The sequence below is a fragment of the Macrobrachium nipponense genome, chromosome 18, assembly GCF_015104395.2.
Source record: "Macrobrachium nipponense isolate FS-2020 chromosome 18, ASM1510439v2, whole genome shotgun sequence".
NCBI lineage: Eukaryota > Metazoa > Arthropoda > Malacostraca > Decapoda > Palaemonidae > Macrobrachium > Macrobrachium nipponense.
In genome coordinates, this window is record NC_087211.1 from 17,772,236 (window position 1) to 17,796,151 (window position 23,916).

General features: G+C 41.5%; 1 protein-coding gene across 3 annotated transcripts in view; it reads left to right on the forward strand.

The window, feature by feature from the left end:
• Positions 1-23,428, forward strand: part of LOC135196894 (MTOR-associated protein MEAK7-like) — a 49,899-nt gene extending 26,471 nt beyond the window's left edge. For all 3 annotated transcript variants that reach the window (XM_064223682.1, XM_064223684.1, XM_064223683.1), the window contains exons 7-10: positions 13,458-13,560; positions 14,447-14,568; positions 17,144-17,323; positions 18,645-23,428. In XM_064223682.1, the coding sequence (XP_064079752.1) occupies positions 13,458-13,560; positions 14,447-14,568; positions 17,144-17,323; positions 18,645-18,764 (525 nt within the window). In that variant the 3' untranslated portion in view covers positions 18,765-23,428. The remainder of the gene's footprint in view (positions 1-13,457; positions 13,561-14,446; positions 14,569-17,143; positions 17,324-18,644) is intronic.
• Positions 23,429-23,916: the final 488 nt, after the last annotated feature.

Sequence of the window (23,916 nt, forward strand, 5' to 3'; positions counted from 1 at the left end):
GTATTGACAATTCTAGTAGTTGTTGCATCCTCATCACCTTCTTACTCCACAGAATCTACAAATTCATATGTGCAAATTTGAAGCTCAAAAGGCGAGCTCTTAAAAAGGTAAGAAGTGAATATAGTGTTCCCAGTGCAGTGGAGGGTGCGCTCTGATCGGCTCCGTAGCGCTTCCAGGCCTAGACCTCTTCCAAACTCCCAGACCCAGTGGAGGAGAAAGTCGACAGCCGCAGGAAGGTTAGGGAGAACCCCCACCGGTCAGGCGTCCCCTCGTGGCAGGTTCTGTAGAACGTCCCAGACTGCCAAGGATAGCCATGATAAGGCATCCTTAAAAAAGTGTGTCTCTTCATCTTACATCCGAAAAGACGAAGAATGTATGTTTGGAGTTTCGATGATCTAGCGCGTTCTCTGAAAGCTAAGAGAACACTGAGCAAGAGCCAGCGGCTGCCAGCCGCTGCCAGGAAGCCGCGTTCCAGCAAGCTAGCGTGAGCTACGTTCCAATAGCCAGCAGCGAGGCGCGTTCCAGCTGACAGACTAGCGCGAGCCGCGTTCCTACAACCAAACGCGAGCCGCGTTCTAGAAAATTTTTCTTGTTTGTTTTGTTTGTTTATATGGTGTTTTGTTCATGCAACTTACCTGTCAGATATATAGCTGATAATTTCCGACGACCGACAGAATTTAAAACTTACGACACACGTAGTGGGAGTCAGGTGGTTAGTACCCATTCCCGCCGCTGGGAGGCGGGTATCAGGAACCATTCCCATTTTCTATTCATAATTTTTCTGTCGCCGGTGTTGTGAACATCTGTTTACAGCACCTCCGTCTGGATTTGGAAACTTTTTGCTACTTGAGTATCCCTTTTGGTTCTTTTTTGGATAATTGACTTGGATCGGTGGCCTAGGCGCCACGTTAAGTTAGTGGATTGATTTGATTTTGGTTTGGATTTCTCTTGGATAATATGTCAGGGTCTAGTACAGGTAGCGCTAGATTTTGCTCTAGGACTGATTGTAGAGGTAGGCTACTGAAAGCTTCAGTAGACCCACATACGGTATGTAAGAGTTGCAGGGAGCATGAATGTGTGTATGAAAGCCGTTGCAAGGAGTGCGAAAGATTAACAGATTCTGAGTGGAAGGCGTATGATACCTATCTTAGGAAACTTGAAAAGGATAGGTTAAGGAGGTCTTCCTCCAGGAGTGTTTCAGGTGTGCAAGAAATTAATGTTTCTCCTGTTAACCCTCCTTCTGTTAATGCTCCTAACCCTGTAGTGTTGCCTCCGGGCCCTGAAGCAGTGTCAGTAGAGAGTAATACTTTGTCCTTAATTTTGGAGTCGATTCGTAATTTTAGAATCGAAAGTGTTGGCTCTTGAGAGCAAAAGTGATGTGCAGAAGTGCAGTGATACCCTTGTGTAGTGGAGGGTGCGTCAGATCGGCCTCGTTTCGCCTCTAGGCCTGGACCTCTGCTTGACTCCCAGGACCTGGGGAGGGAGCATGTTTCGAAGCCGAAGGAGGGTTACAAGGAACCCCCACCGATCTGGCGTGCCTTCGGCAGTTACTGATGAAAATCCCCCAGACTGCCAGGGAGCGTGCGCGTGCACGCTCCTCAAGGAGTGTTTTTCGTCATCGGAGGCTTCATCCCCACGTAAAGGGTGGAGTTCTCACGGTGCTTCCCGTCCGCTGAAAAGGACGGCGCGTGTTGTTGACGCTTCACGTCATAGTTCTCCGAATCTGCGATCTTCTCCTGACAGTGCGTTCGCTGCTTTTCCGCCGCAGAAAAGGCGTAGAGAGTCTTCGGACTTGGATTCGGGTAGTTCGTGCGAGCGATACAGTCGCTCCAGAGCTCGGGAGGAGGCCGTACCTGGGAGGAGGAGGGAGGCGTCCCCTCGCCGCTCTCCTGCTCACAGGATCAGTCCCTCCCCGGAGCAGGAAGTTTCGCCAACCAAGAGGATGATTCAGTCACTGCAGCAGCAACTTCAGGACGCTCTTGCTTCTAGAGAGTCTCTTCCGCGTCGTAGAAAGGATGAGAAGCTTCCTGTGAAGAAGTCAAGACCTTCTCTTTCTCCTCGCTCGCCTCTCTCTTCGTTCGAGTCTCCCTCTAGAGTTCGTTCTGCTCCCCAGCAGCTCTCTAGAGGAGGTGAGAAGTTCGTTTCTCGCTCTCAGGATGAGATATCTCCCGCTCGCAAGTCTTCGAATGTTCGCAAGCGAGCGGTGGACGCTGAGCGCGCTTCTGTGCAAGTGGAGCGCGCTTCCGTTGCCGCCAAACGCGCACCTGTTGTTGATAAACGTGCACCAGTGGACGCTCGGTGTGCGCCAGTGGACTCCAGGCGTGTTTTAGTAGATGTCGAGCGCGCACCTGTCGGCGCCAAACGTGTGGATTCGGACGCCAAGCGCTCGCTGGTGGCGCCAGTTCCTCACCAACGCAAGTTCAGGTGGAAGAAGGAACCCTACCTGTTAGTCATTTTTCTTCAGAGTTTCCTCCTACTTCTCCAGTTTCTGAGGAAGGAGTTAGCGATAATTTAGTCGAAGCAGAGGAAGAGCAGCAGCCAGTTCCTGTCTCATCAGACTATAAAGTTTTGATGCGTCTTCTGCAGTCGGAGTTTTGGAGAAACTTTCCAACCGGAAGCCCCTCGTACTCCCCCTTCTCAATTTTCTTCTTTTAAAGCATCGAAGGCATCGGGGTTCGTTAAAATGAAGAAGTCGCTTTTCCACGAAGCAAGCGTTCCGGAAAGTCCATGAGTGGATGGAGAAGAGGAAAGCCTCAGGAAAGTCCTCTTTGGCTTTTACCGCCATCAAGACTCTGCGGTAAAGGAGGCATGTGGTATGAGAGAGGGAGAGGACATAGGTGTTAAACTACCAGCCTCTGCTCAGGGTGATTTCGGGAGCATTGTGGACGCCTCCAGAAGAGCCCTTCTGTCTTCATCAAAAGTCACTTGGACCCATAACGAGTTCGACTTCCATCTAAAAGGCCTCTTCAGGACTCTAGAGGTCTTCAACTTTCTCGACTGGTGTCTTGGAGTTTTGGATGCCAGGTCAAGGAGTTCTGATACTATTAGTCTGGGGGAGCTGTCCAGTGTACTTTCTTGTATGGACAAGGCCGTCAGGGATGGTTCTGAGGAGTTGGCTACTCACTTTAGCTCGGGGATTCTCAAGAAGAGAGCACTCTTCTGTAACTTCACAGCCAAATCTGTCTCTCCAGCGCAAAAGGCGGACTTGCTTTTCGCTCCGTTTTCAGACCATCTCTTCCCCCAGACTATGGTTAAGGACATAGCATCGAGCCTTCAGGAGAAGGCAACGCAAGATCTTCTTGCTCAGTCTTCTAGAAGACCAGCAGCTGCTTCATCTTCTGGAGTTTCGTTTACCAAGAAACCGAAGCCCTTTCGTGCTGGATCTTCCTCGAAAACAGCCTCCCGAGGTAAGAGCCTCCTTCCAGAGGAAAAACCCCTGCTCCGCCAAAAAGAGTAGGAAGTGATTTGGAAGTCCTTCAGACGCCGGTAGGAGCCAGGCTTCTTCTCGTTCGCGAGAGCCTGGGAAGAGAGAGATGCCGACCCTTGGTCGCTAGATGTTGTGAGGAAAGGTTACAGGATCCCATTCTTGAAGTCACCCCCGCTATCCTCAACACCAAAGGATTTGTCTCCCTCTTATCGAGGAGAGAAACAGAAAGTGCTTTTCGATCTTGCTGGAACAAATGATCGAGAAGCAAGCGGTGGAACAGGTCTTCGACCTGGAATCTCCAGGATTTTACAACCGTCTGTTCCTGGTGCCGAAACATTCGGGGGGGTGGCGACCCGTCCTCGATGTCAGCAGCCTAAACCTCTCTTCGTCATAAAGAAAGAAATTCAAGATGGAGACGCCTCAATCTGTGCTGTCAGCTTTGAGACCGGGGGATTGGATGGTCTCACTAGACCTCCAAGACGCGTATTTTCACGTCCCCATCCATCCCCAATCAAGGAAATACCTGCGATTTGTCCTGAAGGGGAAGGTATTCCAATTCAGGGCACTTTGCTTCGGTCTGACCACAGCGCCGATGGTTTCACATTCTGATGAAGAATGTGGCAAGGCTGCTTCATCTGGAGAATATAAGGATCTCTCTCTACCTAGACGACTGGCTTATTCGAGCTTCATCGCGAGACCGGTGTCTGGAGGACCTGCACACGACCATGTCGTTAGCGAAGTCCTGGGTCTTCTGGTAAACCTCGAAAAGTCGCATTTGACTCCTTCTCAATCTTTAGTCTATCTGGGGATTCAGATGGACTCAGTGGCTTTTCGGGCTTTTCCGTCCCAGGGGCGACAACTTCAATGCTTGGAAAAAGTGGCAGACCTTTCTGGGGAAGGAAACATGCTCGGTGAGGGAATGGATGAGTTTGCTGGGGACCATTTCCTCACTGGAGAAGTTTGTTTCTCTGGGAAGGCTGCACCTCAGACCTCTTCAATTCTTCCTAGCCAACAGTTGGAAGAACAAACAAGATCTGGAGGCGATCTTGTGTTTAACGAGAGAGGTGAAGGATCACCTAAGTTGGTGGTCAGATCCACGGAAGCTCGCAGAAGGGTCTCTCTCACTTCGGAACCCGACCTAGTGTTGTTTTCCGATGCGTCGTCCACGGGTTAGGGGAGCAACACTAGGAGGGAAAGAAGTGTCGGGGCACCGGTGGATGAGGGGAACAGGTGCCCTGGCACCCCAATCAATCTGAAAGAGCTGTCAGCGATTTACCTGGCTCTTCAGGTTCTTCCAGGAAGAAATATCCGGCAAAGTCATTCAGATCAACTCGGACAACACCACAGCACTGGCATACCTAAGAAATCAAGGGGGAACTCACTCGCCTTCTCTGTTTGCCATCGCAAAGGAACTCCTTTTATGGGCGAAAGCGCAAGAAAGTCACTATCCTGACAAGGTTCGTGTCAGGAGTACAGAATGTTCGAGCGGACCTTCTCAGTCGACGAGGACAGCTGTTGCCGACAGAGTGGACCCTTCACCAAGAGGTTTTGCCAGTCGCTGTGGGACCTGTGGGTTGTCCGCAGGTGGATGTCTTCGCAAATTCCAGGACGAAAAGACTTCAGAGCTGTATTGCTCCCCAGTTCTGGACCCGGGAGCAGTCGCAGTAGACGCCCTACTTTGGAGTTGGTCAGGTCTAGACATATACGCTTTTCCCCTGCTCAAGATCCTCGGGGAAGTGATGAGGAAGTTTGCGGCATCGAAGGAGCGAGATGACACTCATCGCCCCCCTTCTGGCCGGCAGCCGACTGGGTCACAGAGGTGATGTCCTTCCTGGTAGACTTTCCGAGGACTCTGTGGGGCCCTTAAGGAAAGATCTACTCAGACAGCCCCACTTCGAGAGGTACCACAAAAAACCTCCCCGCTCTGAGTCTGACTGCGTTCCAGACTATCAAGAAGTTGGCCAGAGCGAGGGGTTTTTCAAGACCTGTGGCGAAGGCGATTGCCACCGCAAGGAGGCCCTCCTCAATCGCTCTGTACCAATCGAAGTGGGCTGTCTTCAGATCCTGGTGCAGGAAGAAGGGCATTTCCTCCACCACAACCTCTGTGAGCCAGATAGCTGACTTCCTTCTTTATCTGAGAGAGGAAGTGAAGTTGGCTGATTCCAACCTATTAAAGGCTACAGGAGCGTGCTTTCTGTAGTCTTCAGGCACAGAGGACTCGATTTGACTAATAATAGAGACATTCATGATCTCATTAGATCTTTCGAGACTAAGAAGGTCATCCAGCCTAAAGTACCCTCGTGGAACTTGGATGTGGTGCTCAAATTTGATGTTCGAGTCACTTCGAACCGCTTTCATTCAGTTTCTATCAGGAAATTTCTGACGAAGAAAAACGATCTTCCTAAACCGCTCTGGCGACGGCGAAGAGGGTTGAGCGAAATCCAGGCCATTAGCAAGCAGATTGGGTTTTCAGACAGTAATGCGATTTGTTCTTTAAGTCCCACGTTCTTAGCAAAGAACGAGAATCCTTCCAACCCGTGGCCGAGGACCTTTGAAATCAAAGGGTTATCAGAAATAGTGGGAAATGAACGTGAGAGATTCCTGTGTCCTGTCAGGGCTCTAAAGTTTCTATCTGCAGAGAACTAAAGCTTGCAGAGGTTCGTCTGACAATTTGTGGTGTTCAGTGAGGAAGCCTGATCTTCCTATTGTCGAAAAACGCACTGGGCGTTCTTTCATCAGAAGTACGATTAAAGAAGCTCATGATAAGTGCAGTGATAGTGATTTTGAAGGCTTCTGAAAGTGGAAAGCTCAACGAGGTGAGAGCTATTGCTACTTCGGTAGCTTTTCACAAAAATATGGCGCTCAAAGATATTTTGAATGCCACATTTTGGAGAAGCAATTCGGTGTTCGCTTCACACTACCTGCGGGAGTGAAAGTGACATACGAAAATTGCTTCTCCCTCGGACCATACATTGCTGCAGACACTGTTTTGGGGGCAGGAGGTAACACTCATCCTATCCTTTAGGGATTAGGGGGGGTTTTTAACTTGTGTTTTATGGTTGTGGGGTGACCGCCTGGGGCAGGTCTCCCTTCCATTAGCTTAGTTAAGTGGGATACCTTTGGTAAACTAAGCCAGGTGGTGGTATTTTTGTCTCGTTGCCCTCATTAGTATGGTCCATGGTCTAGTCACGTCGTGGTCTCGCCCCTGTTGACAGATCATCTGGAGTGCACCAGCTTCATAGGTCTCTACCTTGCTGGCAACTCTAGTAGCACAAGCAGACTTATGTGGCAGTAATCACGAAGCCAGCTATGCTAACAGGTAAGGAACCAAGATATCAAATATCTGCATATATGTGTTTCCTAAATCCTCTATTCTGTCTCTCCCACCACCAAAGGTGGGATTCAGCTATATATATATTCTGACAGGTTAAGTTGCATGAACAAAATGATATTGTAATGATACAATTAAGTTTGTTCATACTTACCTGGCAGAATATATAATAATTAATTACCCGCCCACCTCCCCTCAGGAGACAAGTTGGAAATTAAAAACTTCATGGAAGTAGAAAATGGGAATGGTTCCTGATACCCGCCTCCCAGCGGCGGGAATGGGTACTAACCACCTGACTCCCACTACGTGTGTCGTAAGTTTTAAATTCTGTCGGTCGTCGGAAATTATCAGCTATATATATATTGCCAGGTAAGTATGAACAAACTTAATTGTATCATTACAATATCATTTTTACGTTGCATGGAACCAATGGTTATTCAGCAACGGGACCAACGGCTTTACGTGACTTCCGAACCACGTCGAGAGTGAATTTCTATCACCAGAAATACACATCTCTCACACCTCAATGGAATGCCCGGGAATCGAACTTGCGGCCATCGAGGCAGCAGGCCAAGACCATACCAATCACGCCACTGAGGCGCTTACTTGGCGCAAGGCGCCTTCAAAGAGACGAAGCGCCAGCCTGGCGCGAAAAACAGACGGCTAGAGCAAGGAGCCTTATAGTAGAGTGGCAATCAGAACGATCCTTCCATTGAACGTTTCCGAGCAGCGGGCTCTTTCTAAAAGGGGTATAGTAGGCGCTCGGAACTATCAAGGCGCACGGGACCTTCCACGCAAGCGGAACGTTCCAGGAGCGAGTCTCCTTTCTAGCGTGCGGAACATTCCAGGCGCGCGGAACATTCCAGGCGCTAGGTGCAAGGAGCCAGGCGCCAGAATATTCCTAATCTTCTTATGAGAGAGAGGTCAGTCGCGAGGCTCCTCGTTGAGTTTTCAACTTGAGTAAGCAACTTTCCCTGGCAAAGGTGCAAGATGTCGCACAGGCGGCCGTCGCTTTTGCCAGAAGGATTCTGATACTAAGGGAAGCCATTTTTCATTATTCAGAGGACTCTCTCCTTCATTCATGCTCTTCCCTCGTTATGAAGAGGCAAGAGCTTTGGGAGTTTTCTTATAAGAAGCTCATCGACGTTTGGGTATGATGGCGGATAGGAAATATCTACTTCCTTCCGTAAACCCTACAGATGAACAGGAATTCTGTCTCTTCCACGATTTATGAGAAAATCACGAAGATTTAAAGAGTTCCTGGATTAACTTCCTTCCTTAAGGAGATATATTATACTCTTTCTATCGTTCTATTCGAAAAGAACGAAGATAGTAAAAACTTTTTCCTTTCTCTATCTGCCTCGGCAGGGAAAGAAGGTAGTAGAGTATCTGCTGTATGAGAATACGATATGGCAAATCATAAGCACATACCGTATTTACTTCTTTGCTGAGCAACTCAATTACCAGTATCCTTCCAGGAATTTCCTAGGAAGGACTACGCTTAAAGGGATTGTTAAGACAACACCTACTTAGCTTCTAGATTTATTGAAGTCTTGTTTCGCTTAGATATGCATTATAAGAACTTCCTGAAGTTCGATAATAATTTTATAAGATTCCTTTATTAAATGGAGTAGCTGGCAACTCTGGAAGAGTAAGGCCAGTCGGCTAACGAGACTGCTATCGCTTAGACACCAATGCAGTATCATGTAGGTGTCGGTCATGAGTGGTCGGTTACATGTCCTCTCTCCTGCGGGATGGAATGACTAACCGTGTCTCTCCCCTACAATCGTGGTTTTAGCCTCGGATTGAGGGGATAGTTAAGCAAACATAAATAAAATATTGTCTGCCTTTTGCTAAGAAACTTTCAATAAGAAAGATATTACAACATTTCAATGCTGTTTACCGTAGGTAACATTTTTTAAAGGATTCTAACGCAGCGGAACTCTATATTGTATAATGCTCTCATGCTTACGAAAGCATGGCTTATTAGAGTACATGCTTAGTGAGAAGATGAATGTAGTAGAGAATTCACTTTAAGACTACGGTATGGTCAAGTCTTATGCACATACCGAGGTTAACTACAGAATTCCTAGTATCCTTACAAAGGTTTCCTAGATTAATGCTGTTTACCACAATGTGACAGTATTATAAAGGATTCTAATACGGCAGACGCGCGAGAATATATAATTCTCTCATCCTTTCGAGAAACGCACACAACCTTTTAGAATCGGATATTGCTCAAGAGAAGTTGGGTGAGTCGGATGGGAAACATTCTCTTAGTGGCAGAAGTTGTTTCCCTGAATGGATATACTACGTATATAAAAGTTTTTTCCCACAAGAACGGGAATTAAACATTGATAGGAAATTGTCGGTGCTACCATAAAGGCATAGATGTTATGGCGCACATAACCTAAAAAGAACTCGAGGAAAGCGCCAGACTCGCGCAAATTGCGCCAGAAGAACCAATCCAAGATATTTTCTCGTTTTAGCGAGTTATTAACCTAAGAGTCCAGTAGCCTCTCGGACAGCAGGCTCGGTAACGGCAAGATTCGTTCCTGATTTCGTTACCCATTTAATCGAAAAGGGTCGCTTACAAGGAATGATGAAATGATTATTTTAATCACTTAGGCCAATTCCACGACTCTCTCATATCGCAAAGAGCATCGAGAATCTCTTTTTTTTCGTCTCCTGTTCGCGTTAACAAAAGAGAACCTATTTGGGAACAGACACGGAACGTAACGATCCTTAAGAGGTTTCGATGCAAGATTTTGCATGTCCGTGAGAACCTTCTTGATCGAAGATAATAACTGTTAACGTATGTCTAACATTTATTGAAAAGAGTTGTGAGAACCTGCGGAAAGTCTTCTTCATAGATCTCTTTGTAAGGTAGAAGACGAACAGGCTTCCTTTAGACTGCTTCTTTTTCCTCGAACCAAGAGAGGTAGCAATATAAGACATCTTTAAATTTAAAGAAGAGGAATAAACTTTAGTCTTTTTTCCCCTAGTTATAAATTCTTAACAGATATTAAGATAAATGGGCGTCAAAGGAAGAGAGGATGTATGCCTCATTTTGGCCTTGGAGAGGTTGATTCCAGAGAATCACGTTCTTCTCACAGCATGTTTCGTAAGGCTTTTCCAAGAGTATCTGGATATTCTATCAGAATCTATTATAAATAGACCTATAAAAACCTCTCCTCTCTGAGTCTGTCCGCGTGCAGACTGACCAGAAGTGGACATGAATGAGGTTTTTTTCAAGGTAAAATGACAATAGTCATGGCTAAGACATAGAATTGCTGCAGATCGTGCTAGATGGAATGAGGAAACTGTCCTCTTCCGATTACCTCTGTGAACCACATAGCGAGGTTTTTCTTCACTTTCAGAGGGAAGAATCACCTATGTATTATATCTGCTATCAAAGAACGCAGTAAAAGGCTATACTCTGTCTCTACAAGGGGAATTAGAGATAACAGAGGATTAAGATCTTCGGGATCTTATACGATACCGCAATACGACAAGAGTAGGATATCATGTACTTCGAATGGGATCTTTTTGTGGCCACAGATTCCGTGTTCCGACAAAATGGAACTGCTCCTCATCAAACTTCTTTGAGGAAGTTTATGAAGGAATTCTTTGTTTCTCTTAGCCCTAAACGACCAAGAAGACAAGTGAATTTTTTGTGCATTGGAATCTCGCATCAGATTCAATGGAGACTCGGCAATGGTTCTTGGCCAGCATAGTATGTCTGGCAAAAGAACTAAATCCCTCTAATTCCTGACGCAACACTTTCAGATAGAAGTTTCGTTGCACCCAGGCAGGGTACTTACATTTCATCTACAGAAGAAGAGATGGTTTAAAGTTGCCTACAGAGTCTTCGGGGTGTGCGATGAGGGCTCAAAATGCTTCCAGAGGTATTCAGAAGGATTCAATAAGAGTAGAAATCAGGGTTCCGCCCAATTTCAGCTCAGAGTCTCCTTCGACTTCCAGACTCCTTCCCTTCCTTCGGGCAAGGATAGGGAAGATTCTGCAACGAGGAACCTCATCAACATGTAAGAAGAGATCTCGTTAGCAAAAGAAGTGTTCACGAAGGATCCTCCTCGGAGGAAGATTCTTCTCTCTCGTATTGTTAGATATCCTGTCGTCTACTGGGTGTAGCTGACTAAAATCACCTCCCCTTGCCAGAGGCCAAAAGCTCAAAGGGGAAGAATTTCTTCCACCCTTCTCCAGTCTCCTGATAAACTATGTGGTTGTTCAGGACTCTCGGACAATCTAGCGCCAGCCAAGCGCAAATGCCAATACAGGCGAAAAACGCCAGAGGCGGACAGTTCCAAGGAACTCTGTCATGGTCGGATACTGAGAAGGAGCGGGCTCCAACCTGGCGCAAATGCGCCAGAGGCGAACAAATCGGACAGATATAAGAGTGTCCGATGTGGACATCGCCAGACAGCCTAGAGACTCTTCCAAGCTCGAAGCTCCAGCAAGTGTGGAGGAGCCAAGCCAGGTGCGAGGCGCCAGCCAGGCTCTAGGAGCTAGCCAGGCTCTAGGAGCCAGCCAGGCTCTAGAAGCCAGCCAGGCTCCATCCAGGTGCAGGCACTCCTTCAAGGATAGGCTCCAGTCAGGATTGAGGATCCATCCAGGCGCCAGGCTCCTTCAGTAAAGAGAAACCTAAAGCTCTGTCATGTAAGAGGGCTAGTCCCCATTGATAATGAATACAGGTAGGCTCTGCCATGTAAGTGGGTCAGCCCCCATTGGCACGATCCGAGAAGGCTCTGTCGTGTAAAGCGGGCTAGCCCCCATTGACATGATCCAGAAGGGTTTGTCAGTCATAGGTCCCTACCTCGCTGAAACTCTTGAGGCATGCAGACTCCATAGACAGTAATCATGAAGTCCTTCTGCCAGGCTCCAGGTGCCTTTCAGGCGCAAGGCACCAGCCAGACGCAAGGCTCCAGCCAGGCGCGAGGCGCTAGCCAGGAAGGAGGAGCCAATCAGGCACCAGCCAGGCGCGAGGCTCCAGCCAGGCTCTAGGCGCCATTCAGGCGCAAGGCTCCAGCCAGGCGCGAGGCGCTAGACAGGCGCTAGGCGCCTGCCAGGCACGAAGCGCTAGCCAGGCTCCAGGCTTCACCCAGAAGAGATCTATATCAAAGAACGCCCTGGCCTTCTTTGAGACATTGTGATCTCCTAAGCACTTGATAAGTGCATTGATGATTCCTTCAAACAGCTGAGAATTAAAAGCGCATGAAGTGCGAGCTTTTCCGAATTCTTGTTCTTTCCCTAACAATATGTCATAATGGACATATTAGCTGTCACATACGGGAGATGCAACTCTGGGTGTTTGACTTCCCATTATCCGAAGGATGTCAAGATAACCTTCGAGGGATCCTTCTCTCTTGGTTGATACGTGTCTGCGGATACATTGCTGGGATAGGGAGCAGATACTGATCCTTAACTAGTGAGTTAAATTTTATTTAACGTCGTGTTTTTTCTTTGGGTTGTTTGAAAGGAGTTTGTAGATAACTTTTTTCAACTTAAGCACTAACCCTCGTGTTAGGATCAGGTGATCGGGATCGGTGTTGTGCTCCTTAATTATGCCACTAGGCATAGGCATATTGTCATGTAAGAAGCTCTGTCAAGTAAATGGATAAGACCCCATCGACAGACCCACAAGAACTCTTAGCCATAGGTCACATCCTCGCTGAGGCTCTTTAGGCGAAGCAGATTCCTAGGCATTAGCCATGGAGTCTTCCGCCTGATCAAGTAGGAACCAAGGTTTTATTTATTTATTACCTACAACGTATGTTGTTTACCTGTCTATTCAGTAAATAGTTGTCTCTTTCCCACCACCAAGGGTGTCAATCAGCTAAGTATATATCTGCTGGGTAAGTTCCATGTACAAAAATGATATTGTTAAGATACAATAAAGTTTTGTACATACTTACCTGGCAGATATATACGATTGATGGCCCACCCAACCTCCCCTCAGGAGACAGGTGGAAGAGAAAATCTGGTTCTAGAACGGTAATCGTTCCTATTCCTGCCACCCAGCGGCAGGGGCGGTAGATCACCTGACCTACCTGCAGCGTGTGCCGCGAAATTCGAATTTCTGTCGGGGACGACGGAGTCTATAGCTAAGTATATATCTGCCAGGTAAGTATGTACAAAACTTTATTGTATCTTAACAATATCATTTTTCTCAAAAGAATCATCATATGATATGCCCAAAATACCCAGTTACTAACCTCAATGGTATGTCAACTCTTTGTCTGCAAGACTAGCATTGAGATAAAAGATGCATAAGAGGATTGTATTTAAAAAAAATTTTGTGTGAGATCTTGTAAGAACTGCTGAAGTTGGGAGTCATGATATGAAAGATTTCAGTACTAATAGTATATCCTAACAATGCCCAGTACATTTTATTACATGATCATTACTGTCAATATTATCTTTGTGAACATCAGTTGAACATATTTTGATGAGTGGAATACTGTTCTTCAATGAGGTCTCCTAGAATTTGATACATCTTTTAATTATTGCAAAATAGTGTGTTGCTTTACTTTTACTGTTTTGTGTATTCAAGTATGTACTGATCTCTGTTAATCTGTTGTCTTCCACTTGGAACTTTTATAAATTGTCCATTCTAAATTGTCCACTGTTATCTTGAAGCAGAAGCAATATATTTTGCAATGTCTTCTCTATGTTTTTCAGATTGTTGGTAAAGGGCCAACAATTATTGTTATTGAAGATCAGTCTGGCAATAGATTTGGGGGTTATGCATCTGTCTCTTGGGAGGTCAGACCACAGTTTCACGGTAAGCTTTTATCAAATGCTTATGTCAAGTTTCTGAGTGTGAGAAAAGTGAACATTTGTTTCAGTTTATATATGACAGAATTTCTGATTTTGTGTTTTCAAAGCATGCTGTATGATTTATTGCAGATATTCTATAATGCTTATTGTAGATATTCCTTGAATAAGATGGAAATGCCTGGAAAAGGTTCATTAAAAAAAGTGACCGTAGGTAGGGAATAGACTAGGAAGAGTGAGTTGATATTTCTGTAAAAAGATAGAAAGGTCAAATACTGTAAGCCAGCAATTATCTTTTTGTTAGCCACATAAGGCATATGATTCATTTCAAGCCGAAGTTAGTACACATCAAATGTTCCCAAATGTAAGGGAACATAGCTTATGCGAACACTATCTGCTTATAAGCTAATAGGTTTGGAAGGTCTCCAGCTGACCTGAAATCTAAAAAGACATTTCTTGATATCTTGTACAGTACCTTTTTCCATGGTATCATACGTTGATCTTTTTTTCCTTCTCAGTTTTGTGCCTTCTTATATATTCTCTTTACTATCCTCCAAAAATCTTTTCCCCCCTTAAAGCTATCACCTCATTTTTTTTTCTCAATCTCCCCCTTAATGTAATGGCTCAGCTATTTTCTTAAGTGGTGCAACTTAGGAAGATTTGGATAATAATAGTGGAGTAGTTTTCTACCTTGATTCAAAGACTAGACCTCTATGAATTCTCTGTTTTCCCATTTTTGCTCCTTGCACTGGCCACAGCACTTAAGTAGTAAATGTTTTATTATGTTCAAAATGAATGAAAGAAAAAGACCTTGTGTATTGTGTTTGATTAATGGGTAGTACAATTCATGATTGCAATACGTACTAGCTAATTATTGATTTTCCTAATTACAGGAACACAAGATTGCTTTCTCTTTTGCCTTCAGCCTCAGGCAGGAATTTTTCATACTACTGGATACAACAGTAACTATATGTATCTCAATTACTTAGAAAAGAATACAATGCCAAATGGATTGGTAAGTACGTACAGTATTTTGAGTTTTTGTCATATGTGGAAAAATAGGAGTTTTACAGAGAAAATTTTTTAGTACAAACCAGTCCATTTACATTTGGCTATTCCTGCAGTCAACAGCTCTTTAAAGAACTCTTCTTGTGGATGTCACCTCTAGTGGCAGCAGCTAAGGCATTCCCAGTTTTCCAGACTTATTACAGGAGTGTGGGGCTTGAGGGGCTGTCCCTTTGAGTAAACTGATGGGTTTGCATTAAGAAATAGATTTTATCACAAAAAAAATGTCACTTTTTTAACAGCTCTTAGTGCACATTTGCCTGAGTAGTTATATAGGCTGGAATATTCATTAAAGGAAGTTAGAGTCTGGGTGCTGAGACAAAATGCAATCTCCTAATTAAAGAAAGGAAGAAACAGGATCTATGCACTTACAATAGGTCAAAACTAAACCCATATATTACGGTAATGTTATACAAAGATAATTTAAGAAAATAACTCATATAAATTCTCCATAAAGAAGGCATAAGTTCCAATAGCCCAAGCACCATGTTCTTAAAGAAATGGAATACTATGATGGACTGGAAGGATGAGACTATGGCCTGCCACAAATAAAGTTTCAGAATTCTTTATACCTTTTTTACTCATAATAGCCTGAGAATCCAGCTTATTTGATAACTTGTTTGAGGAACCCATGATACAATACAGTGACAGGACTTCAATCCTTATTATGGTTTAAGCCAAGGGAACAGGTAAATTTTTTCACCCCTAGGTTCCTGAAGGTGATTGAGATGTCTGGGACTCACATACCTTCCTAGAATACCTTATCTACTCAGAAGGAATTATCTTTGCATATTCTGGTTAACAGAAGATAGTATGTTAAGTATTCCCTGCTCCAGTATCGAACAGGTAAAATTCAAGATAATTTAGCTTGAGAATTGTGGGGAGTTGGTAGTAGATATCACAGGGCTTAGAAACCGTGTTAATTATTTGTGAGCAAAAGCAGTTGGATGAGTCAAGAGGATGCTTCCTGTCTCATGGAGGCCAGAGAGGTAGAGAGGAGAGGGCTTGTGTAAAAGCATCCAGTTTCTCCAAAGCTTTGTTCAGGCAGGCATATGCTGAAATTGATGAAGTTTGTATGGTTAAAACTAAATGCTGTACAATAGACCTCATTGTCTCTATGAAATATTTCATGTAGATGAAAAACCCTGCAAGTAATCAAGGAGCAAAATCAAACCCCATGAATTTTGAGGGACAACTGTGATGCTAATATGCATTGAACATACAAAACCATGTACGGCAGAAATAATAATAATTATAAAAGATGTAATAACTGTATTCACACTGTCTGAAAATACTAGAGAGAAAACATGCTCAAACCAATCCCAAAATCAAGAAGACTTAGTGAAGTGAAACAAGGTCACTGAAAATTGTGCAAAACACAGACCAATACTGAAATTAATAAAATGCAAAAGCTCTTGCCTAAAAATTAGAGTAAACTTTAGCTGAAGTAAATGATATTCAAATGAAGTAAAACTTATACATAATCCACCAGTTATTGTATATGTATATATATTACATAATCCAAGAGAATTCATCAGTGATGGTGAATTGCTTTTATTCTAAGAAAAAGTTTTACTCATAAAGGCCAGCAACTTTGGAGTTTTACATAAGCCATTAACACAGGATACTTACTGAAAACCCAAGAGAATTGTTGCTGAAGCAAGAATAAAAAAGCAAAAAGAGCACATGTATGGAGCACTATCAAAAGTGATTGACCAAGATCAACACTAAGGAGGAGCAAGCAAGAACTTCAGAAAAATTGAGAAGTTTTATGAAAAATTCATGAAGATGATCAGAAAAAATTAAATTGTGAATAAGAAAATTGACATTCAAAATGAAGAATACGCCAATTTTAAAATTAATCAACTCCACAGCCAAGCTTCTGAACAGAAGAAAAACATGTCAAATTCATGAAATTTCAAAAGAACAGACAAAATGGGCAAAATAAGAATACTTACATTTAGAGTTTCCCTGTAGAACAAGGTTGAAAACTGCAGAGGATAAGATTATGGAGTAAAGTAAAGAAAGGCACATTTTAGGTGATAAAAAAAAGAAGCAAACAAAAAATGTTTGGTAGTGTCCTCCTTTCAGCTGCTTTTGATCTCTGAGGCATCTTATGACAACTGTGAAAATGATAATAAAGAACACTCTAGGTAGGTTTACTCACCAGTAAAGAACACTAAGTTCTTGCCTTAGTTTTATACTTGCTGTGGCTTTACTCACCAATTGAAATGACTCAGTTATTGCCTAACACTACATTGTTATGAACATTTGTAGCATAAGAAAAATAAGAGGTTTTTATTTCAGGAACATCAACATTATCTTAAATTATGTTTATTTGTATCTTTATATTTTTTTATTTATTTCAATCCGTTTTGAGTGAAATCCAGGCATATTACTTGATATCTACCATTTAGGACAGGAAAGGCTGTCACACTTCACTTTGAAGGAATGGTAGCTCACCTGCTGAATGATGTTTCATATTTAAATTTACCTATTTGTTTCTAAATTCTGTACTCTTGCAGGGTATGGGTGGAAGAGAAGAACTTTTTGGACTGTGGCTTGATTATGACTTTGGAAAAGGGACTGTTGCACCAACATGCACGACTTTTGCAAGCCCCCAGTTGTCTCCTAATCAGGAACTTGAGATATCGAGCATTGAAGTTTGGGCGCTTGGTCCAGAAGAGGAAGACTCAGATGAGGAGGTAATAATGTTTGTTGGGATTATTAAGGATATGATTTATACCCAATGGCATAGGATTACTCCATGTATGGTGTGATAAGCTCGGTTGTGTTAACCTTCCTCTTAAAAGAAAAAAGCATGACAGTTTACACACACAAGATATACACCACACTCATTTTCAGTACGTTCCAGTAACAAATCAGGATACTGTACCTCTCCTAACATTATTTTCACTTGAAAAGTACACTTTCCCCTCCCCAATTTTAGATAGATAGCTCCATGTTATTCATAAAGATACATACTCTTCTCATGCTTGTAACAAACAAGAATAACACAATATCACTTCTAGAGACTAACCTGAGTGTTTTGGGTTTGTAGTAAGATCTGAGGTGTAAGGTAGATGTACATGTATTTAATCTTAGTTCTTTCATAAGTTTTATACTTACCCTTATACTTCCTTGACATAACTGTCTTTTCTGTAATAAAATTAAAATACCTTTACAGTATCAATAAACACTACTGTATTTGCTTTTGTTTGATGTGATCAAAGCAACATCGTTTCAGGGTTATGGTATTCATTTTATTTTTCCACAACTTCTTTTTCTCTCTGCAAGTGATTATATTTAGCATTTAAAACAATTGATGGATTGTCACTGCATAGATGATAGTTATGTTACAAGAGAAATTTTGCAGTATGTTGTTGAAAATTATTTATTGAATGGCTGACCAGGTGTCTTATTAATAGTAAGTTCCAGAGGAATGTATGAGAAGAATATTTGTTTTCTCTCCATGATGGTACAGGTGATAGAAGTAAAAGAAAGAATTATAGGTACATAACAGGCCTTGATATCAATGGGAAGGTGTAAAGTACGTACAGTAATTGGATTTGATCGAGCAAGCACCGTAAATAACAGAGGTACTAATTGGGGAAAAGCATCAAAAGGATTCATTCAATGGCTTTGTGAGTAAAAAGGTAGAAGCTGTACTAGGGATGCATGTTATTCTTAGCTGGCCTTATGCCAGCACGGTTTCTTTCTATTGCACAGCATGTAAATGAACTCAGTGGCAGCAAGGCTCCAAAGGCAGCATGGTAAGTTGTAATTGGAATACAGTATATGTGCTGCAAATCGTATTTAAAGATTTTCTGGGTTTATTTGACAAAAATAAGTGATTTTAGTATATGATTTATTTTTTTTTATAAAGATCATAGTAATGGTGGTAAATGTTCTAGCATTAAATAGTTTCACCATTCCAAATGTGAAACTATTGAACCATCAGAGCATTATTACTGCAAATTCCTAGTTGTTTTGATAAACAAAATTCAAATGTGTCTTTCATTTCAGGAGGGAACACGTAAAAAGAAAAGCGCACTCGATAAAAACCCTGAGGCACGTGCCATGCTGGACATGATGGGTAAAGTTGCTGTTAGCGATGGCTATAGAGAAGAAGACAATGATGACTGAGTTTTTCCAGTATTGAGACTGGCATAATTCTCCATAGTAGTCCAGTAGTATAGATATAGATTCATTTTACTGTGTTCATTCCATGTATGGATAAGAATGAGTGTATACTAGGTTGCAACAATTTTAACTCTTGGTAAAGGGAAATTTGATTTATGAAGCCACATCTAGAGGATAGCATGAAGATGATATTTTACTACATGTGCGATAGCAAATGAGAGTTCAATATTTTTAACCCAGAGGTGTATGATAAGGTTACCCAAGGAAGGATCGTTGATTTTTGTATGAATTTTGTCTGGAATGTTGTTTTAGTTTTGCATTCCAAATATGTATGTGTCTTATTTTTGTATTTCAAATACGTATGTGTCACTCATTTGTTTTGGATCCTTAAAGTCTATGTAAGTAGAGTGTAAATAAAAAAATTTTTTCCTTAAAACTTTTCAAGCAGGCTCATTACATTGGTACCCCAAATGACCAACTTAATAATCAGTGAGTCAGTGTAATTCACACGTTTTGAATGCAGGTGTGCATGCACACCAGTGAACCTGGTTTATTCATTTGAATCGTAATAATAACAAGCTGTTATTAGGATTAGAATGCAGAAATTCTTTTAAATCCTATCTGAGGGATATGATACTGATGATAAACATTTTATTCATAATAATAATACGTAATGTTGTATGTACACACAGTGCCCTACAGGCATTACTAAAGGGTGTTTGCAGCATTCCTTCAGCCTGTAGCTTCACTCACTTTTGGGCCTTTTACCTTATCTGCATTCCAGCTTCCTTTCTTCAGCTCTGTCCAACCTCCTTTACCATTAATGACTTCTTGGTGCAACTGTGGTGTTTTCTCCCAGTTTGATCTTTAGGACCTTCTACTTCATATCCTTCATTTTCTGAATATCTTTATCTTGCTGTGCAACCACTCCAACTCCCTCTTTTCACTGTCTGAAACACTTCATTGGCCAAAAGTGCTTGGCTAGGGAGCCAGAATTTCTAAAATCAGATCCATGCAAACGATCATTTCAAAACAAAATGTTCCTAAGGCAACCCTCTAATGTAGAGGGTTCACTTGAGTTTCAAGCCGTGTTAGGTTCCTTTCAAGATGAGAGAATATACAGAACTGAAGCTAAGAAAGTCAATAAGAGTACAAAGAAAAATTATGTGTAATTTGTAAGGTTGACTGCTCTGTACGCATGAAAAATATAATGACGCTGACTTTTATAACAACCATTAAGTTACAAGACTGGTGTAGCTTTCCCAATGCTACATAGTTGTTTTGGTGGGCCCTTAATGTTTACCAGATATTGAGCACCTTGCTTTGAGGCAGGGGTCAGGATGTATGCTGTGAATTTCTAATTTACGACGATGTGCAATTTACCTTTCTGAAGTGCCAGTCAATTTGTATATATGTTTCTAAATTTTTGTAATCAGGAGTCTGGGAAAGGTCAAGGCTTACAGTTTTGATATAGTAATGGCATGCAGAAAATTTGTTGAAAACATCTTGTTTAGGATTAAAGACATCTTTTTCATGATGGTGGTTTTAGAGGTGTCGTGAGGGGGAGGGGCTGGGGGAGGACATGTTCCTGGGCGCAGCATTGAGGGGGCACCAAATTGAAGTTGGGAAGACATCTATTGAGGGGGCACCAAATTGAAGTTGGGAAGACATCTATTTTGGGAGAAATGGAGTGATGAAGCCAGTAACTTAGAATCTTCAAGTTTTTATGAGTTTTCAGTATATATTTTATATTTAATGAAGATTGACTCCCTTTAATGTTCATTATATATAAATGTAATCATCGTGTGTTAATTACTAAACTATCAAATTTTATTACGTACCTATAAAATAAGTGGTTTAGTGACTGTGAGTCAGAGCAAAGATATTGGATAGTTCCCCATCAATCTAGTGTTACTTTCTTTCGTGAGGATTTTTTTGTGCATAACAAACTGCAGACTACAATTATTTCTACATTTTCATAAAGCTGATGCTGATGTTATAATCAATACGTACATAAAGTATTTCATTTATTTATCTTTTTGCAAAAAATATAGTAAGAAATTTTAATATATGCAACTTTTTTCATTCTCTAATGAGAAAGACGTCAGTCACAACAACACAGTCAAGTTGTCAACACAACTTCACAATTTTATACACGCCATGAGAACCAAGGTATGAAACAGATGCAACGTCACTATTGACATAAATTGCATAACTTGGATTCAAAAGTTTTGGCTTCTTTTGGATATTAAGGAGTTGCCGTCTACAACCAATGAAGCATACATAAAAGATAGGTGCATTAATATGGCAAGTTTCTATGACACTGACTTAGATGGCTTGGAACTGTTCAGCTAAATTGTAGATTGCAGAATGCTGCTCAAAACACGAGATATGTTCTGATCACTAAACCAGAGGAATTACTTTGTTGCTTCTTGTGAGAGATCATTTAGTAATTTGAAACTTATCTTGTCGCATCTGTGAACATCTATGGGGCAAGAGATTGTCAGCTTTAACTCTTACTACTAAGTGGAGAGCAAGAGATCACAAACAAAATAAACTTTGATGATGTGATAGACAAATTTGCGGCTGTAAAAGCTAGGGAAATAAAACTGTAAACACATTGTAACATGTATTGATACTTAATGTCGCACAATTCATTGTCAATCATTTTCTTTGTTTAGGTTTTCTGTTATCAATATCTGTCTAATTATCTTTACATTCCAATACCTTTATACTGTTTTATTTCCTTGCACATGGTTGATCCTAACCATCCATCACTTTAATCTTTTTGTTTTCAATATTTTGATGCATGTTCAACATTCTTTAAAGAAAAGTAAGGTTTATAGTTAGTGAACTAATTCATCTTTGTTCTTATCAGATTTCTTTTCAGGCATTATAACTATTCAGTCTTAACCACACAAACTATTTTTTTCTAGTACTGTATTAACTTCTATGCTGGCAACAAATTGTACATTTTCATGATTTTCTGAGCCCCATGTATACCCTAATGTTTAACTCCTTTTTTTAGTCAAATTTATTTAATTTGCCATTTGTCTTTGGTTATTAAGATGTTACTGGTTACTGTGATGCTTTACTATAATCTACATTTTAGCTACCTTATCAACATTTTGTAATTCATTTATGAGGGCTAATGATTAATTAATGACAGTGTATCTATTATATGTAAAATAAACTGTTTCAGTTTGCAAATTCGGTATGTTCTATCATTCCAGAATATTATTATGTAAATTAGAATGTTTTGTTTTCAACACAATATAGGTATCTGAAATAATGAAGGCAAACATTTCCTGTCAAGATTAGCGCACTCAAATGAAAATAGTCCTCCGGCCCCTTCCCGCTGCCTCCCTCTTTGGGGCCGCCATAAAAGACTTTGCCCCCCGGGCGCCAGCAACCCTCACGATGCCACTTGGTGGTTTGAGTTTTAATTAAGTTCTTGCTGTTTAGCCCCTGAATAAGTTACTGTAATGAATTTTGTATTGAAAAAAGAAGTCAATTTTCCATGTAAATGTCTTTGAAAATAATGAAAGATATGCATATTGATTAAAACCAGCTACAACGTGACATCTTGTTGGTCTCAAGAATATATTTATCACAGTCATCGTTTTTAACTTTATATTCTTCGGTTGTCTATGTAGATTGAGTGACCCGTTTTCTATAACAACGTGAGCGTCATCCTTGGTTTTGAAATTTCAAAAAGATCGTAAAACGCCATATCGAAAGTTTCTTTAAACCCTGTTAACTTAATCATATGTTAAACGTAAATAAACTAGACTCGAGTGTTTTCTGGGCATTCTACACGCCATTAGAACAGAGTTCTGGTGATATAGGTCTACAAAGGTTTACTCACGCTTCTTGTAGGTCTACGAGTCATCATTACCACTATACCATCTTCCCTTCCACCTCTTTGGATCCCTGTACTTATAAAGCCTTCTTTTATATTTAAAAATGTTGATTCATAAAAGTGTGGTCTAGTGACCCACCCAGACTAGGTGAACTCTGTGTTATAGTTAAACTTTACAGGAGGTGCAAGTGTGTCAGTTGGCAAGCTGCTCTCGTCTTTTTTCAAAGATGCAACAAATCTGGTTTCTGTAGATAAACAGTGGTATTTTTTTACATGTTAGTGAGGACAATCATTCTATTAACTGTGAAGGATTATGTATTCTTATAATGTAATGGATTGGAATATCATTGAATCTAGCTTTATAAAAGAAATTTACAAACATAATATGAACATCAGTCAAGGAATGTATAAAGTTGATCCTTTAATATCTAATGAAATTTGTAAATTGTTTAAGTTTTAAGGTAGGCAGTACAGATGTATGGAAATAGGATTGTTATATCTGTAAACACAGTAAGGAGACATGTCCTACCCTGCCTCCTTGATACCTGTCAGGTGTGGATTGGTTGTTTCCTACGGTGGGTACGTTTGTCTTTTGAGAATATATTGTGAATTTTAGCCAAATGAGTTTTGAAAGCCACTCCTAATTTGACACCTGCCTGTGGGTGGATCTGCAGTCTCATACGGTTGTGTGTATGTTCGTCAGTATACTGTCTCTGTAGTATATATATTTGTGACTTCCAATACATACTATGTATCAGTCCTTTGTCAAGGGCTTGGAAATAAAGTCGAAATCGGTCAGGACCTATACCTGTGTCTTATTTTTCACCTGTGGATATGTGATATATTATATATATATATAGATATATATATATATATATATTATACTATATATATAATATATATATATTATATATGTATATATCACGTGTAAGGGACGAAACGTCTTGTGCACCACTTCCTGATTTCTTTGATGCCTCTACTTTCCTTAATTCTTTTTTATATGAGGGCCATACGTATATAGATTATTTACCTTCTTGTTCATTGTCTCTTTCATTGCAGCAGGACACTTTTTCTTCAGTTTCTCAATTAGTGACTGATAAGCTGCATTTATTTTGTTGTTTGTCAATATTCTTTACTTCTTATATTCCACAGACATTGCTACGACTTATAAATCTCAAGAACCCCGACCTGAACTCTTTATCTAACGAAAGTCTGACATGTTGAACTATATCTTCTTCTCTGCCATTTCTTGGTAAATGAACCTCCTAGTTCATCAAGCCTCCCCGAAGACCC